General features: G+C 47.3%; 1 protein-coding gene across 1 annotated transcript in view; it reads left to right on the forward strand.

Annotated features, from left to right (window-relative positions):
• pkd1b (polycystic kidney disease 1b) overlaps positions 1 to 17,785 on the forward strand; it is a 208,320-nt gene that overhangs the window by 160,109 nt on the left and 30,426 nt on the right. Inside the window, exons 30-35 of the mRNA XM_068058630.1 lie at positions 291 to 457; positions 3,985 to 4,187; positions 5,267 to 5,461; positions 12,149 to 12,303; positions 14,595 to 14,707; positions 15,264 to 15,432. Coding sequence (XP_067914731.1) covers positions 291 to 457; positions 3,985 to 4,187; positions 5,267 to 5,461; positions 12,149 to 12,303; positions 14,595 to 14,707; positions 15,264 to 15,432 — 1,002 coding nt within the window. The remainder of the gene's footprint in view (positions 1 to 290; positions 458 to 3,984; positions 4,188 to 5,266; positions 5,462 to 12,148; positions 12,304 to 14,594; positions 14,708 to 15,263; positions 15,433 to 17,785) is intronic.

Genomic DNA, 17,785 nt, shown 5'->3' on the forward strand with positions numbered 1-17,785 from the left:
TTACATGGACCAAGTGCATAAAGGCACTTACCTTCTTTATGATGTGACCAGTGTGCCCCCCCGTCACCAGCCATCACCAAGAGCGTCCGATGGGGGAACCAACCTTTGTGTCCCGTATATCGAGATGAGAGGTCCCACCTCTCAGGAGCCAGGGAGTGCCACTCAAGCCAGCTGCTAAGAACAAAGGAGAGCATCATCGATGGCAGGGCCAATATTGGTCCCTCGCAGTGTGAGGGAGATCACAGCCACCAATACTTGCTAATGTGACCTGTCTTCTTACCTTGTTTTAGCTTAAGGAGCTCGAGCAGTACCTGGTCTGACCTGAGAGAGAGGAAGCCGCACCTGGGACTCCTGCATCAGTCATCCTCATTCACTTCATCAGGAAGAACATGCAGCAGCTTCATGACCAGTCTGGAGCCAATTCCCATACCTGGCTCCGCCTTTTCCACTCGCATTGGTAAGTTTTCCATTTACCCCGACATTAGGTCATACAGTGCTACAGTGGGCACTGATTATAAATAACAATGCTTCCTTAAAACATCCATCTTCAAATGGAAATTGGTACCATCCCACAGGGACCATCACCTGCGATACTGTCCCTTTAAGATAACTTGCAGTCCAAGTGATCAGATGTTCTGATACTCCCTGTGCTGTCAATCTGAGGCAGTTCATTTATTCTTGCTGTGGAGAGCATGCCCAGTTAGCTCTCTCTGAGGATTTTCTGCCATCACTTCTTGATTGCTGTTTCACAGTTTTATGTTCTCCCTCCAGTCTCTTGGGGCACAGGTGAGGGGTCAACATTTATTGCTCATTCCTAATTGCTCTTGAGAAAGTGGTGGTGAGCCGCCTTCTTGCTCCACTGCACTCTGTATGGTGAAGGTACACCCACAGTGCTGTTAGGGAGTTCTAGCATCTTGACCCCATGTGCTGAACGAACAGCGATATATGTCCAAGTCAGGATGGTGTGTGACTCGGAGGCAAACTTGGAGGTGAAGGTGTTCCTGTGCTCCTGCTGCCTTTGTCCTTCTGGGTGAAGGAACGCCACAGGTTTAGGAAGTGGTGATGATGAAGCCTTTGTGATTTGCTGCTGTGAATCTTGTAGATGGTACGCACTGCAGCCGTGGTGCTGGAGGCAGTGGATGCTGAAGGTGGTGGATGGGCTGCTGATCAAGCTTTGTCCTGATGGTGTTGAGTTGCTTGAGTGGTGTTGGAGCTGCACTCATCCAGGCAAGTGGAGAGTATTCCATCACACTCCTGACTAGTGCCTTGTAGGTTGTGGAAAGGCTTTGTGGAATCAGAAGGTGAATCCCTTGCCACAGAAATGCCCAGCTTCTAATCTGCTCCAGGAGGCAGGCATTTATGTGGTTAGTTCAGTTGAGTTTCCAGTCAATGGTGACCCCCAGGGTGTTGATGGTGGGGAATTCGGTGATGGTTATACCACTGAATTTGAAGGGGAAGTGGTTAGATTCTCTCTCGCTGGAGATAGTTATTGCCGGGCACATTGTGTGGTGCAAATGTTACTTGCCACTTATCAGCTCAAGCCTGGATGTTATGCAGGTCTTGCTGCATGGGGGGATGGGGGGGGGGGGAAAGATTTTACCTTCTGAAGTCATCTCTCATTCATTCACACCTTGTAGTGTGATTCAGGGAGATCTCCTTATTGCTGAGATGATGTTTAATCAGAGAGACAGAGATTTCTTTACTACTCAGAATTTTGTTAATGGGATGTGGGAGTCACTGGCTAGGCCAGCATTTATTGCCCATCCCTAATTGCCCTTGAGAAGGTGGTGGTGAGCTGTCTTCTTGAACTGCTGCAGTCCATGGGGTGCAGGTACACCCGCAGTGCTGTTAGGAAGGGAGTTCCAGGCTTTTGATCCAGTGACAGTGAAGGAACGGCAATATAGTTCCAAGTCAGAATGGTGTGTGACTTGGAGGGGAACTTGCAGTTGGTGTTGTTCCCATGCATCTGTTGCCCTTGTCCTTCTAGGTGGTAGAGGTCGGGGGTTTGGAAGGTGCTGTCGAAGGAGCCTTAGTAAGTTGCTGCAGTGCATCTTGTCGATGGTACACACTGCTGCCACTGTGCGTCAGTGGTGGAGGGAGTGAATATTTGTGGATGGGCTGCTAATCAAGCGGGTTGCTTTATCCTGGATGGTGTCGAGCTTGTTGAATGTTGTTGGAGCTGCATGCATCCAGGCAAGTGGAGAGTATTCCATCACACTCCTGACTTGTGCCTTGTAGATGGTGGACAGGCATTGGGGAGTCAGGAGGTGAGCTACTCGCCTCTGAATTCCCAGCCTCTGACCTGCTCTTGTAGCCACAACATTTATGTGGCTCCTCCAGTTCAGTTTCTGGTCAATGATAACTCCCAGGATGTTGATAGTGGGGGATTCAGCGATGGTAATGCCATTGAACATCAAGGGGAGATGGTTAGATTCTCTCTTGTTTGAGATGGAGTTGGCCTGGCACTTGCGTGGCGTGTATGTTACTTGCCACTTATCAGCCCAAGCCTGGATGTAGTCCAGGTCTTGCTGCATCTGGACATGGGCTGCTTCAGTATCTGAGGAGTTATGAATGGTTCTAACCATTGTCCAATCATCAGCAAACATCCCCACTTCATTGATGAAGCAGCTGAAGATGGTTGGGCCTAGAACATGCAGGGAATACACAGAAGGTTGGTCAAGTCTGAAAAAGGAAATGCAAGTTAATGTTTCAGATAGATGCTGTGTTGTGTATTCAGTGTTCCCTGTTTTTATTACTGACTTATAATTGAAGTTTTTCTTATTTCTGAACTGGTTGAGTTGGAGAGTGTGAGAGTTGAGGCTGTCACCAGACAGCAGCCACCCAAGTTCGGTTTTACCTCAAAGACGGCTTTCTCAAGGTGGAGCAGCCTAGAGTCACCTGGTCTATGGGCTGAGTGCAGGGATATTTACCCTTCAGCAGACCAGTCACTAGAAACAATAGTTTCTAACCCCCACACCCGCCCCCCCCCTCCCCCGACAATGTTGCCCCCTTTCTCCCAAGGGCACTGATTCTTTCTGGGTTACAGTTGCATCGCTGCCCGTCTTAACCAGCTGACCCCAGGGACTATTCTTCACATGTGAACTTAGATGGTTAGAGACATAGGCTGTTCAACCCTGGAAGGCATCACAGCCCAGCCTCATCAAAATCTGGTTGTGCACACACACACTAGTTAGTGATCTGAAGGGGGGATCCATGGCTGATTATTGTTTTCCCCCCAGCCAAATGAGATCAGTTGCCAATCTGAAACTGATACCCAGCTGTGATTGGCTAACTCAGCATCGACTGGAGTCAAATGTGGGACCTTCTGGTTAGTTTGGGGCATTTGGACTTTTTACCCTGTTATTTATTCCATGCTTGTACTGGTGTGGAGTCAGTTAACCCTGCAGTGGAGTGATTTAAGCACAGCTTAGTATGTAGCTAAGGACAGTGAGTCAGCCCCAAGTGATTTTCCCCACTGCCAATTTAGTGAACATACTGTGCATTTCATCGCTGTGTCTCCAGTGTTCCCATGATTGAAGCTGCGGGGAGCAGCACCACTGAGTCCATCCCAAATTCCATTGTATTCCAGGATCTTATCCCTGGGACACAGCAGTCTCTGGGTGAGGCATCGGAGGTTCCAGGGTTTTTTTTTGTGTCTCTCAGTCCCTCATTGTAAGAGGTGCTGCCCTCCACTCTGCACTTTCTCTTACCCGCTCACTAAGTGAGCAGTCAAGGGTACACCACATATCCCAGTGCCCTGCGACATGGGGAGTGGGTACTCAAACACGCCTACCATCACCCTGCTGATTCTGGAAGTTCACTCTAAAGGACTGATTGGTGGTGCATTTCGTTGAATGGACTGATTGCACTGGCTGGGATCATTGGCACTGCATGTATTAATAATGGTGTATTTCAATGAATAGACTGACTACAATGATGGGTTTGATGTCCCTCCACTTTCTAATGATGTTACTCTTACTACAGGCATCTCAAAGACCCCAAGGAAATGGCTGTTCCCTCACTCGACCCTCTATTTAACGTACATCCTGTGCTTCCTGCTCATCGCTGTGTGCATCAGTGTGACTGTCTCCTATGGCATGTTATTCCCCAACCATGTGGTGCTAATGTGGCTGATTTCTGTGTTCTTCTCCTTCCTAACTTCATTCTTTGTACTGGAACCTCTAAAGGTGAGCTCATCTAGGTCTGGAGATGGGGAGAGGATAGGGAAATTACCCATGTGGTCAAAGTGGTGGGACTTGACTTCAGATGCGGCTCAACTTGGTGTGAATGAAGGACTCCTTTCACTATTGCCAGAAAGATTATAAATTGAGTTTGGGCTGTTTCAATCAAGCTCCAATGGGCATGGATTTAGCACTGTCAAACTGATACAGAGAGACCACAGTGTGGCTGGCAGAGGAAAAGCATCACATGCATGAGAGGGAAGAAGTAAGCTGAATTATCATAGTGTAGCACGGTTTTCTGTACATTGTGCTTTTGAGAGAGTTGAGGGACTCAATAACATCAAGCAGACAGAGGATAAATCACACAGCCTCTCTGTGGAGCATGCTGCTGTTGCAAACTTTATTATGTATCTCCTTAGGTTATAGAGCCTGTAACTCGTACTCATTGATGAAACCCCATGTTTGCTCAGACCGAGTCACTGAGAATTTACAACCATCATAAAACACAATCCCAATTGTGTGATTCAAACAAACCAAGTTGATTTGCCATGGAGCGAGCAAGAAGCAATGATTGAGTGTCAAGATTCAGGTTGCAGTAACACTGGAGAATTGCCAGAAATAACAATGCATAAACTTCAAACCAGCTCAGTGAAATCACAATGAAGCAATTTTAGGATTCAAAATATTATTGTGGTGAAGGTTTATTCTGCAGCTGCACAATACTTGAGAGTGTTTGGGACAGTGTAGGGGGAGCTTTACTCTGTATCTAACCTGTGCTTATCTCAGAGCGTTGAATCTGAAGAAGTGTTGGAGTACAGCTCTCTCTTCCCTTGAGCCTCAAATTAATCTAGGAAAATCTGGAAGAAGTGATCTGAAGTTTGGAGTGTGTGTGGATGTGAAGTCATTCAGTGCAGGGAGAAGCAGAAACTGCAAGATTTTATTGATGGCTTTGGAGGGAGGTCCCAGGTTCTCAAGGGTTGCTTATATCCTTTGACTGTTTAAACCTGATGTGAACTCCGGATTCTCATTGGTTTGCAAAAAGAAGGGAAGTTGATTTGCATTTCCTGTGACTATAACCCATGCAGGTGTTATGTGACGCCCTGATCCTCGCTCTCATTATCAAGCCGGTAGATGCTGATGAGGATGATAACTTAGTCGAGGAACCTTTGGTTAGGAAGACATCAGAAAGAATCAGTAAAGTCCGAGCACCATACGGCTACAGTCTCCTCCAAGCCAAAGAGGAGGCGCGGAAAGTGAGAGCATTGCACACACTGATGAAGGTAAAAAATTTGCAACTATTACTGAATGGTACAACGTGATCTGATCGAGGTATTTTAAACTATTAAAAGGGTTAGGTAGAGTAGATACAGACAATCTGTTGAGTATACTCAAGGCTGAGATCATTAAGAATTTTGGACATTAAGGGAACCTTCTCTTCTTCTTCTTTGGCCTCCTTGTCTCGGGAGACAATGGGTAAGCGCCTGGAGGTGGTCAGTGGTTTGTGAAGCAGCGCCTGGAGTGGCTATAAAGGCTCATTCTAGAGTGACAGACTCTTCCACAGGTGCTACTAAAAAAATTGGTTGGCGGGGCTGTTACACAGTTGGCTCTCCCCTTGCGCTTCTGTCTTTTTTCCTGCCAACTGCGAAATCTCTTCGACTCGCCACTCTTTAGCCCCGCCTTTGTGGCTGCCCGCCAGCTCTGGCGATTGCTGGCAACTGAATCCCACGACTTGTGGTCAATGTCACAGGACTTCATGTTGCATTTGCAGATGTCTTTAAAGCGGAGACATGGACGGCCGGTAGGTCTGATACCAGTGGCAAGCTCGCTGTACAATGTGTCCTTGGGGATTCTGCCATCTTCCATGTGGCTCACATGGCCAAGCCATCTCTAGCGCCGCTGACTCAGTAGTGTGTGTAAGCTGGGGATGTTGGCCGCCTCGAGGACTTCTGTGTTGGAGATGCGGTCCTGCCACCTGATGCCAAGTATTCTCCGGAGGCAGCGAAGATGGAATGAATTGAGACGTCGCTCTTGGCTGACATACGTTGTCCAGGTTTCGCTGCCGTCGCTGGAATCAGGATATGGGAATAGGGTGGAACAGTGGAGTGAGTTAGAAGATCCACCATGATCTTATTAAATAAGCCTGAGGGCCAGTATGGCCTGCTCCTGCTCTGCTTTCTTATGTTCTAATTAATCTATTTACTCTAATGGGGGGGAATCAAAAACAAGGGGGCATAATCTTAAAATTAATGCAAGATACTTTAAGAGCGAAATCAGGAAGCACCTCTTCAAACAAAGTGTACCGCAAATCTGGATCTCTCTCTCTCCTGAAAGGCTTTGGATGCTGGAGGTCATTGGAACTTTCAAGATTGAGACGGATCGATTTTTGTTGGGGTAAGGACATCAAGGGATATGGAGCTAAGTTGGGTTAATGAAGTTGAGTTGCAGATCAGCCATGATCAAACTGAATGGCAGAGCAGGCTTGAGGGGCTGAATGGCCTATTCCTGTTGCTATGTCATGAGCAATGGTACAGGTAGGTTCCTCAATGGACTATTGGGTAAAGATTTTCCTCAGCATACAAACCTGATTGTCCCACCTTTGCTCCCCAGTCTATACCGAGGCAGCTAATCTGAGCCAGGAAGGCAGTCAGAGTGCTGTAATTTACTTGAGTGTCCTTAGGATAGAGAAGGGAAAAACCAGGCCAAGTTCCATCTGCGGATTGCTGTCCAGTGACAGCTACTGGAAAAAGTGTACATGTGTGAGCATCACATGAGAACGGGACCAAGCTTGGCTGTGAAGTACCTTCCACACTGGCCTAGCCTGCTGTCCACAGACAACGGCCTCCCTCTGGTATCTCAACAAAATGGCTCTTCATAATTCTCATTCTGGACAGTGAATGCTGACGAGCTGTTCGTCTGTGAGGGGAATCACACCTGTCGCCCACTCCTCTATCCACACCCGATGCCCAATCCTCTTCACACACGATGCCCACAAACACACACGCATTTTCTCGCAGGAATCATTGAAGAGCTATCAAGAGTGGAAAGTCTGTCAGATTTTCTTTTCTCACTTGAGTTTTAGAAAATTAAGGGGTGATCAAACTGATGGGGTGGCGGCATAGTGGTAGTGTCACTGGACTAGTAATCCAGAGGCCTAGGCTAATGTTCTGGGGACATTGGTTTGAATCCCACCACAGGAGACGGTGAAGTTTGAATTAAATTAATAAAATCTGGAATGAAAATCTAGTCTCATGGTGACCATGGAACCACTGTCGAAACCCATCTGGTTCACGAATGTCCTTGAGGGAAGGCAATCTGCCGTCCTTGTCTGGTCCTACATGTGACTCCAGACCCACAGCAATGTGGTTGACTCTTAAAAGCCTTCTGAAATGGCCTAGTAAGTTCAGCTGAATCGGATTAACTCAGTTGTAGAAAACCGCTACAAAGCGTAAGAAAAGGACAGAAACCGGATGGACCACCCGGCATCGACCTAGGCACTGGAAACGACAACGGCAAACCCAACCCTGTCGACCCTCAAGGTCCTCTTTACGAATGTCTGGGGCTTGTGCCAAAATTGGGAGAGCTGTCAAGATGAGTCAAGCAACAGCCTGACACAGTCGTACTCATGGAATCATTCCTTGCAGACAATGTCCCTGATACCACCATCATCATTCCTGGGTATATCCTGTCCCACCAGCAGGACAGACCCACCAGAGGTGGCGGCACAGTGGTATACAGTTGGGAGGGAGTTGCCCTGGGATCCTCAACATTGACTCTGGACTCCATGAAGTCTCATGGCATCAGGTGAAACATGGGCAAGGAAACCTCCTGCTGATTACCATTTACTAACCCCCTCAGCTGATGAATCAGTATTTCTCGTGTTGAACACCAAATGAAAGAAGCACTGAGGGTAGCAAGGGCACAGAATGCACTCTGGGTGGGGGACTTCAATGTCCATCACCAAGTGTGGCTTGATAGCGCCTCTACTTATCGAGCTGGCCAAGTCCTAAAGGACATGGCTGCAAGACTGGGTATGCAGCAGGTGGTAAGGGAGCCAACAAGAGGGAAAAAGCTACTTGACCTCATTCTCACCTGTCGCAGATCCATCTGTCCATGACTGTATTGGTAGGAGTGACCACCGCACAGTTCTTTTGCAGACTAAGTCCCATCTTCACATTGAGGATACCCTCCATTGTGTTGTGTGGCACTATCACCATGCTAAATGGGATAGATTTCAAACAGATCTAGCATCTAAAAACTGGGCATCCATGAGGCGCTGTGGGCCATCATCAGCAGCAGAATTGTACTCAACCACAATCTGTAACCTCACGGCTTGGCATATCCCCCACTCTACTATTACAATCAAGCTGGGGGACCAACACTGGTTCAATGAAGACTGCAGGACGGAATGGCAGGAGCAGCACCAGGCATACCTTAAAATGAGGTGTCAGCCTGGTGAAGCTACAACACAGGACTACTTGCATGCCAAACTGCATAAGCAGCATGTGATAGACAGAGCTAAGTGATCTCACAACCAACGGATCAGATCTAAGCTCTGCAGTCGTGCCACATCCAGCCGTGAATGGTGCTGGACAATTAAACAACTAACAGGAGGAGGAGGCTCCACAATTATCCCCATCCTCAACAATGGGGGAGCCCAGCATAACAGTGCAAAAGACAAGACTGAAGCATTTGCATCCATTTTCAGCCAGAAGTGTCGAGTGGATGATCCATTTCGGCCTCCTCCTGGGGTCCCAGCATCACAGATGCCAGTCTTCAGCCAATTCGATTCACTCCATGTGATATCAAGAAATGGCTGTAGGCACTGGATACTGAAAAGGCTATGGGCTGTATTTTAGGTCGGGCAGACAGGAGCTGGCCACCGAATTAAAAGTCGGTGGCAAACCCGCTTCCGCCTAGCCTGGGGATCTGTCCCACGTTTTACGGGTCCCCAGGCTTTAATTGTTCCAAGGCGGGACTTCCATCCACTTGAGGGAGGAAGTCACACATTGGCCAATCATCAGACTGGCAGCTCTTGGTCCCAGCAGTGCCAGCAGGAGCGGTGGCCACTGTTGGGACTGCAGCCCAGACGAGGACATGGAGCCAGGAGTGCAGATAAGTTTTGGTTGCCTTGCTGGGGCCCGACCAATTAGCCCAATTAGGTAGTCATTTGGGTAGAAGGGGGGGCGTCTTGCATCCTGGGGGTGGTAGGGGAAGCGGGGGCTGGCCTCAATCGGGCACCCTGTGCCCGTTTGTCTGGATCCACCCCCGGAGCACTGAGAGACCACCAGCATTCACCAGGCGGCCTTTCCCGGTTCCAGGATGCCCGCTTGCCATGGTAAAATCCCCATGGATGCGGGCGAAGGCCCTTAAGTGACCGTTAATTGGCTACTTAAGAGCCTTGATTGGCATGGGGCGGGTGGCCTGCTTTCCCCCCCCTCCCCCCCCCCCACCCTACGTAATGTGGAGCGGAGGCTGCAGCAGGTCGGGAAGGCCTCCCGCTCCATTTTATGCCACCTTAACACCACCCCCACCGCCCGCCACCTCCATCCGGCTCGCTGGGGCGGCATAAAATTCTGGCCTACGGGTCCTGACAACATTCCGGCAATAGTACTGAAGACCTGTGCTCCAGAACTAGCTGCGCCTCTTGGGAAGCTGTTCCAGTACAGCTACAACACTGGCAATGTGGAAAATTGTCCAGGTATGTCCTGTACACCAAAAGCAGGACAAATCCAACCCGGTCAATTACCTCCCTATTAGTCTACTCTCGATCATCAGCAAAGTGATGGAAGGTGTCGTTGACAGTGTTATTTAGCAGCACTTGCTCAGCAATAACTTGCTCACTGACACTCAGTTTGAGTTCTGCCAGGGCCACTCAACTGCTGCCTTGGTCCAAACATGGACAAAAGAGCTGAACTCCAGAGGTGAGGTGAGAGTGACTGCCCTTGACATCAAGGCAGCATTTGACCGAGTAAAGCTTCAAGGAGCCCTAGCAAAACTGGAGTCAATGGGAATCGGGGAAACCTCTCCAATGGTTGGAGTCTTAACTAGCGCAATGGAAGATGGTTGTGGTTGTTGCAGGTCAATCATCTCAGCCCAGGACATTACTGCAGGAGTTCCTCAGGGTAGTGTCCTAGGCCTAACCATCTTCAGCTGCTTCATCAATGATCTTCCCTCCATCATAAAGTCAGAAGTGGCGATGTTCGTTAATGATTGCACACTGTTCAGCACCATTCGTGACTCCTCAGATACTGAAGCAGCCGGTGTCCAGATGCAGCAAGACCTGGACAATATCCAGGCTTGGGCTGATAAGTGACAAATAAACATTCGCACTATGCAAGTGCCAGGCAATGACCATCTCAAGCAAGAGAGAATCTAACCATCTCCCCTTGATGTTCAATGGCATTACCATCGCTGAATCCCCCACTATCAATATTGTGGGCATTACCATTGACCAGAAACTGAACTGGAGTAGCCATATAAATACTGTGGCTACGAGAGCAGGTCAGAGGCTTGGAATTCTGCAGCGAGCAACTCACCTCCTGACTCTCCAATGCCTGTCCACCATCTACAAGGCACAAGTCAGGAGTGTGATGAAATACTCCCCACTTGCCTGGATGGGTGCAGCTCCAACAACACTCAAGAAGCTAGACACTATCCAGGACAAAACAGCCCGTTTGATTGGCACCCCATCCACAAATATTCACTCCCTCCACACACTGGCAGCAGTGTGTACCATCTACAATATGCACTGAAGCAACTCACCAAGGCTCCTCAACAGCATCTCCCAAACCACAACCTCTACCACTTAGGAAAAGGGTAGCGTATGCATGGGAACATCACCACCTGCAAGTTCCCCTCCGAGCCACACACCATCCTGACTCTGAACTATATCGCCTTTCTTTCACTGTCACTGGGTCAAAATCCTGGAACTCCCTTCCTAACAGCACTGTGGGTGTACCTACCCCACATGGACTGCAGCGGTTCAAGAAGGCAGCTCACTGCCACCTGCTCAAGGGCAATTAGGGATGGGCAATAAATGCTAGCCTAGCCAGCGACGCCCACATCCCATGAATGAACAAAAAAGTGATATCTAAATTGAGTTGATCAAAGGAGTTAGTAGGGTAGATAGAGAGAAATTATTTCCTTTGGTGGGGAAGTCCAGAACATGGGGTCATCACCTTAAAATTAGGGTTAGGCAACTCAGGGATGATGTCAAGAAGCACTTCTTCACACAAAGGGTAGCAGAAATCTGGAACCCTCTCCCCAATTGAACATTTGGGATTCTGCTGAACATTTCAAAACTGAGGTTTATACTGCTTGTTGGGTAAGGATATTAACGGGACCAAGGTGGGTAGATGGAGTTAAAATACAGATTAACCATGATCTAACTGAATGGCAGAACAGGGTGAATGGCCTCCTCCTGTTCCTCTGTTTTCTCATGTAATGAGACCAGTTGGTACATCCCTGCTGTTGCACCAGCTAATATTACCCAACGGAATCTGGGAACTTGCCAATCTGCCTGTGTCAGCATCATACATTTTACCTATTGAACCATTGAAAGCATCCATTAACTATGTCTGAGGCGAATAGTGAGTGAATGTTATTTTCCACCTTCAACATAGCGAAGCATGCCAAGGCAGTTGAGGTTGGGAGAGGAATTCGGGATGTGACTAAAAGCATGGGCCAGAGAGGATAGCTTGTGGGAGAATCTTAAAGGCAGGGAGGAATGAAACAAAGGGCTTCAGATTGTAGGGATGAGATGGATGAAAGAGTTCCCACCATTGATAGAGCAGAGGGAGAAGGAAAGTGTAGAATTGGAAAAGTGGAGGGTGGAAACAAGGACATGAGGCTGGAGAAGGGTCTGGAGACGGGAGAAGCGAGGCCTTGGATGGATCTATAGAGGATTAGAATGTGTCCCTGTGATGCTGCTTGAATACTTATTTCTGGTGGAATTCCTTTCTCTGTAGAACTGTGTTGTGCACATGCTCCTCCTGCTGGTGGTGCTCACCATTAATTACCAGGGCTGTTTCCAAAACACCAACGCCCGTCTCCTGCAAAACTCCATTCGACAGTCCATTGTTGGCAGGACTCTGCACACACCCAACTTTACTGCTATCCGGAGGTCAGTGATCTGCAACACTTTAAAAATTAGAGTTCATTTTCTTTTTTAAATTATATGCTGCCCCCCTCTCTCTTTCTTTCTCATTGCCCCTTTGGGTCACCATAGCTGCTTTCAGAGCTATGAGAGGATACATAAATGGGTCCTTTTCTGATTGGCAGGATGTTACGAGTGGAGTCCTGCTGGGGTCTGTGCTGGGGCCTCAACTATTTACAATTTATATCAATGACTTAGATGAGGGGAGCGATGGCATGGTAGCTAACTTTGCAGATGACACAAAGATAGGTAGGAAAGTATGATATAGATAGGTTGAGTGAGTGGGCAGAAATCTGGCAGATGGAGCAAAATGTGAGAAAATGTAAAGTTGTTCACTTTGGCAGGAGGAATAAAACAGCAGAGTATTACATAATTGGAGAATGACTGCAGAATTCCGGGGTGCAGAGGGATCTAAGTGTTCTTGTGCCTGAGTCACAAAAAGTTCATATGCAGGTACAACAAGTAATAAAGAAGGCTAATGGAATGCTATCCTTTATTAAGAAAGGAATTGAAAATTAAAGTAAGGATGTTATGCGTCAGTTATACAGAGCATTGGTGAGACCACATCTCGAATACTGTGTGCAGTTTTGGTCTCTTTATTTAAGGAAGGATGTGAATGCGTTGGAGGAGGTTTACTAGATTGATACCTGGAATGAGCAGGTTGTCTTATGAGGAAAGATTGGACAGACTGGGCTTGTTTTTACTGGAATTTAGAAGAGTGAGGGGAGACTTGATTCAAGTATATAAGATCCTGAATGGTCTTGACAAGGTGGAATGGGAAAGGATGTTTCCTCTTGTGGGTGAGTCCAGAACTAGAGGGCACTGTTTAACATTAAGGGTCGCCCTTTTAGGAAAGAGATGAAGAGAATTTTTTTCTTTCAGAGGATTGTGCGACTTTGGAACTCTCTGCTTCAGAAGGTGGTGGAGGTGGGGTCATTGAATACTTTAAAGGCGGAGGTTGATAGATTCTTGTTAGGCAAGGGATTCAAAGGTTATCGGGGTAGATGGGAATGTGGAATTCGAGACACAATCAGATCAGCCATGATCTTATTGAATGGCGGTGCAGGCTCGAGGGGCTGAATGGTCTTCTGCTCCTAATTCGTATGTTGTAGGGAAGGATGCTGCAAAGTCATTAAATTGAGTTGCATCAGACCACTGGGTCCATCCAGTACCATTATATTGTGCTAGCAAGACTGCTGGGTCAGTTTATTCTCCATCTCCAGGAATTGCAGTACTAGGCTCGATGAGAATGGGAGAAGCTCTGCTGTTGGGAGATTCTTGTTAAGAATTTGATGCTCAACTTGGAAAGTTAACACACCCTCCATTCAGGGTCCAGGATGGGCCCACTCGAGTTACCAAACCTCGAATTAGGGTCCGGAACTGTACCTCTAGATTTACCGAACTGTCCGAACGTAGTGCACCAGAATGGAGTTGCTCAGCTACTACAAACTGCACTAAGTCCTGGATAATTGATCCATTCCTCTCACCCTCTATAAACCCATTTTCTGAAGCCTTGGTACCACAGGGTATTGTGTTTTTTTTTCTGATTCTTGTAGTCTAGTTGAGAGCTGTTAATGCTGGGGATTGGGACACCAGTGTCAGCGTCAAACCTTGTCCAATCAAGTACAGCACAGGTTAGCTACAGATCAAAGCTCTGTCTACACTGTCCAGTCAAACCCTGCACAGTCAGGTACAGCACAGGTTATATACAGAGTAAAGCTCTCTCTATAGTGCACCCACATTATGTCTCATCAGCCTATTGCACCAGTCTGGTACTATCCCATGTCCTACAGCTACTGTCTTGTGGCTTCACAGAGTCGGATTGGTGCCAATCAGAAGGCATTTTCCTGTATTGGGTCCACGCCCAGTAGATCATGGATTGGAACGATCCAAGTTCATTGTCTGCACAGCCAGCAACAGGAAGGAATTTCTTCTCTCAAGGGTAGTGAATCTCTGGAATTCTCTACCTCAGAGATCGTGGAGGCTAGGTTACTAAATTTATTTAAGGAGGAGGTAGATAGATTTTTGAAATCTCGGGGAGTGAGGGTTATGCGGAGCAGGTCCGAAAGAGGAGTTGAGGCCCGGGACAGATCAGCCATGATCTTATTGAATGGTGAGGCAGGCTTGAGGGGCTGAATGGCCTACTCCTGCTCCTACTTCTTGTGTTCCAATCAGAGTGGGCTGGATTTGAACCCAGTTTTGGTGGGTCACTCAGTTGTCTGTTGTGTTGGTGCCAATGGATTGTGTTTGTTTTATAGGCTGGCTGATTTCTGGCAATGGGTAGAGGTCGTGTTACTGCCTCACCTGTACAATAACCCCAGGCTGACATTGCTCGGAGTACCGCAGTTACAACAAGTCCAATCCAAGGAAGGTAGGACATGGACAGGTGGGCGAACGTTGCAGCTCCAGAGGACCAGCGTTAGAGGCTGAATTCAACACTGTGTGCTCCAGTTAAACACTAATGCACTATTCCAGCTGACCAGTCTAACTAAATTGCAAGTTGGGTTGGGGAGCCCTGCTTAGGGGATATGCTTCTATTTGTAGATAAAACTATACAGTGACAAATTCAGTGTTGTAGTTTGTCAAAACATAGTCATTGTATGCTAGCAGATTAAACCATCTAAATAAATCAACCGACAGGAACTCTGTGCACTTAGAGATATTCACTGCTTTGAATGGGAGCCAAATGCTTTCTTCTGAAGCCGACAAACCCTTTGAATGGGAACCCAATGCTTCCAAACACAAACACAATCTCTTCCAATGAACAGATTCTAGCTACAAATGTCTGTAGGATGGCATGTAGCTCCTGCGAAGCAGTTTTCTTTCCATTGTATGGAGCGCATGTTTCCACACACAGTACTGTAATATAAGTGCACAGCAATGTGAGAGATCAGAATGTGTAATTCTCTGTTGTGTACCTTTCTCAGGACATTGTCCCCTATGGGTTGAGAGGTTAATCCCTGGCATTAACCCTGACAGTATCTACAACCATTCCAACTCCTTGAGCACTGAAACAATGACTTACGGGATTGGCTGGTCTGTGGAGACCAGTAGTACCAATCAAAGTTGGGCTTATTCATCAGATGGCTTCACAGGGTAAGAACAAATCCTGCTATTGGCTACCACCACTGATTTTGCAGCTTACAATGGCATTCTTTGGTCACATGATCTTTAAGTCGTCATTGTCGACAGGAATAGTGCTGGAAGACTGGAGGATAGCAAATGTTGTCCCCTTGTTCAAGAAGGGGAGTAGAGACAGCCCTGGTAATTATAGACCTGTGAGCCTTACTTCGGTTCTGGGTAAAATGTTGGAAAAGGTTATGAGACAGGATTTATAATCATCTTGAAAAGAATAAGTTCATTAGCGATAGTCAGCACGGTTTTGTGACGGGTAGGTCGTGCCTCACAAACCTTATTGAGTTTTTCGAGAAGGTGACCAAACAGGTGGATGAGGGTAAAGCAGTGGATGTGGTGTATATGGATTTCAGTAAGGCGTTTGATAAGGTTCCCCATGGTAGGCTATTGCAGAAAATACGGAAGTATGGGGTTGAAGGTGATTTAGAGCTTTGGATCAGAAATTGGCTAGCTGAAAGAAGACAGAGGGTGGTGGTTGATGGCAAATGTTCATCCTGGAGTTTAGTTACTAGTGGTGTACCGCAAGGATCTGTTTTGGGGCCACTGCTGTTTGTCATTTTTATAAATGACCTGGAAGAGGGTGTAGAAGGGTGGGTTAGTAAATTTGCGGATGACACTAAGGTCGGTGGAGTTGTGGATAGTGCCGAAGGATGTTGTAGGGTACAGAGGGACATAGATAGGCTGCAGAGCTGGGCTGAGAGATGGCAAATGGAGTTTAATGCGGAAAAGTGTGAGGTGATTCACTTTGGAAGGAGTAACAGGAATGCAGAGTACTGGGCTAATGGGAAGATTCTTGGTAGTGTGGATGAACAGAGAGATCTTGGTGTCCAGGTGCATAAATCCCTGAAGGTTGCTACCCAGGTTAATAGGGCTGTTAAGAAGGCATATGGTGTGTTAGCTTTTATTAGTAGGGGATCGACTTTCGGAGCCATGAGGTCATGCTGCAGCTGTACAAAACTCTGGTGAGACCGCACCTGGAGTATTGCATGCAGTTCTGGTCACCGCATTATAGGAAGGATGTGGAAGCTATGGAAAGGGTGCAGAGGAGATTTACTAGGATGTTGCCTGGCATGGAGGGAAGGTCTTACGAGGAAAGGCTGAGGGACTTGAGATTGTTTTCGTTGGAGAGAAGGAGGAGGAGAGGTGACTTAATAGAGACATATAAGATAATCAGAGGGTTAGATAGGGTGGATAGTGAGAGTCTTTTTCCTCGGATGGTGATGGCAAACACGAGGGGACATAGCTTTAAGTTGAGGGGTGACAGATATAGGACAGATGTCAGAGGTAGTTTCTTTACTCAGAGAGTAGTAGGGGCGTGGAACACCCTGCCTGCAACAGTAGTAGACTTGCCAACTTTAAGGGCATTTAAGTGGTCATTGGATAGACATATGGATGAAAATGGAATAGTGTAGGTCAGATGGTTTCACAGGTCGGCGCAACATCGAGGGCCGAAGGGCCTGTACTGCGCTGTAAATGTTCTAATTCTAAAAAAAAAAGTCTCCAGTCACATTGTCTTAAAAATCTCTTGGCATAAAATTAGTCGGAGAGGGGGCATAGTGCGCCTGCTCAGTTAGTGGTCTCTTTATCTCTTGATCCAGGCTGAAACGGTTGAATTTCTTTCTGCCAATAGGTTGAAGGGCAGGAAAGACACAAGTAAAGACACAAGTAATCTCCACACATTTCTCAAGGAGGCCAGACCACAACAAACAAGCATAATAGGCCAAGCTCTGAGAAGACAAGAGTAAGGAATGGAATTGATGTAATAAGAGGCATTCTTCCATGTTGAGGAAGAGCAGAAGAGATATTACCCTATGTTTAACCCAAGAATATATGGGACAGTGTAGAGGAAGCTTTATTCTGGACCTAACACATGCTGTATCTGGCCTGGGAGTGTTTGATGGAACAGTATAGAGGGAGCTTTACTCTGTATCTAAACCTCTTTCAACTTGGTGTCTTTGAGACAGTCAGTGGCCTCTGGGGCACTTCAAGTAGGTGAACAGTTCAGTTCCACTGAAATTGCCTGTAAATATGTCAGTCTCATTGGATGTCTCTCATTTTCCAGCTCTGGCTTTATTGGGCTGGACAGTCTTCCTTGTACAGTTGAATAGCTGACTGATATTTGGAGTGAGGTTGGCAGGACTTTACCCCAGAAACAGCATCTTCAGGGGAAGGATGGGGGAAACGATTTGAAGAGCAGTGAGCAATCAGTGGCCAATGGGCACACAGTGAGTTCAGGCACAGGTAGACAAGTTATGGAACTGTGAGCCTGGCTGAGCACCAGCTGTTCGCACGGCAGTGAAGGAAATGTGTGTTC

Source organism: Heterodontus francisci, chromosome 26 (genome assembly GCF_036365525.1).
Source record: "Heterodontus francisci isolate sHetFra1 chromosome 26, sHetFra1.hap1, whole genome shotgun sequence".
NCBI lineage: Eukaryota > Metazoa > Chordata > Chondrichthyes > Heterodontiformes > Heterodontidae > Heterodontus > Heterodontus francisci.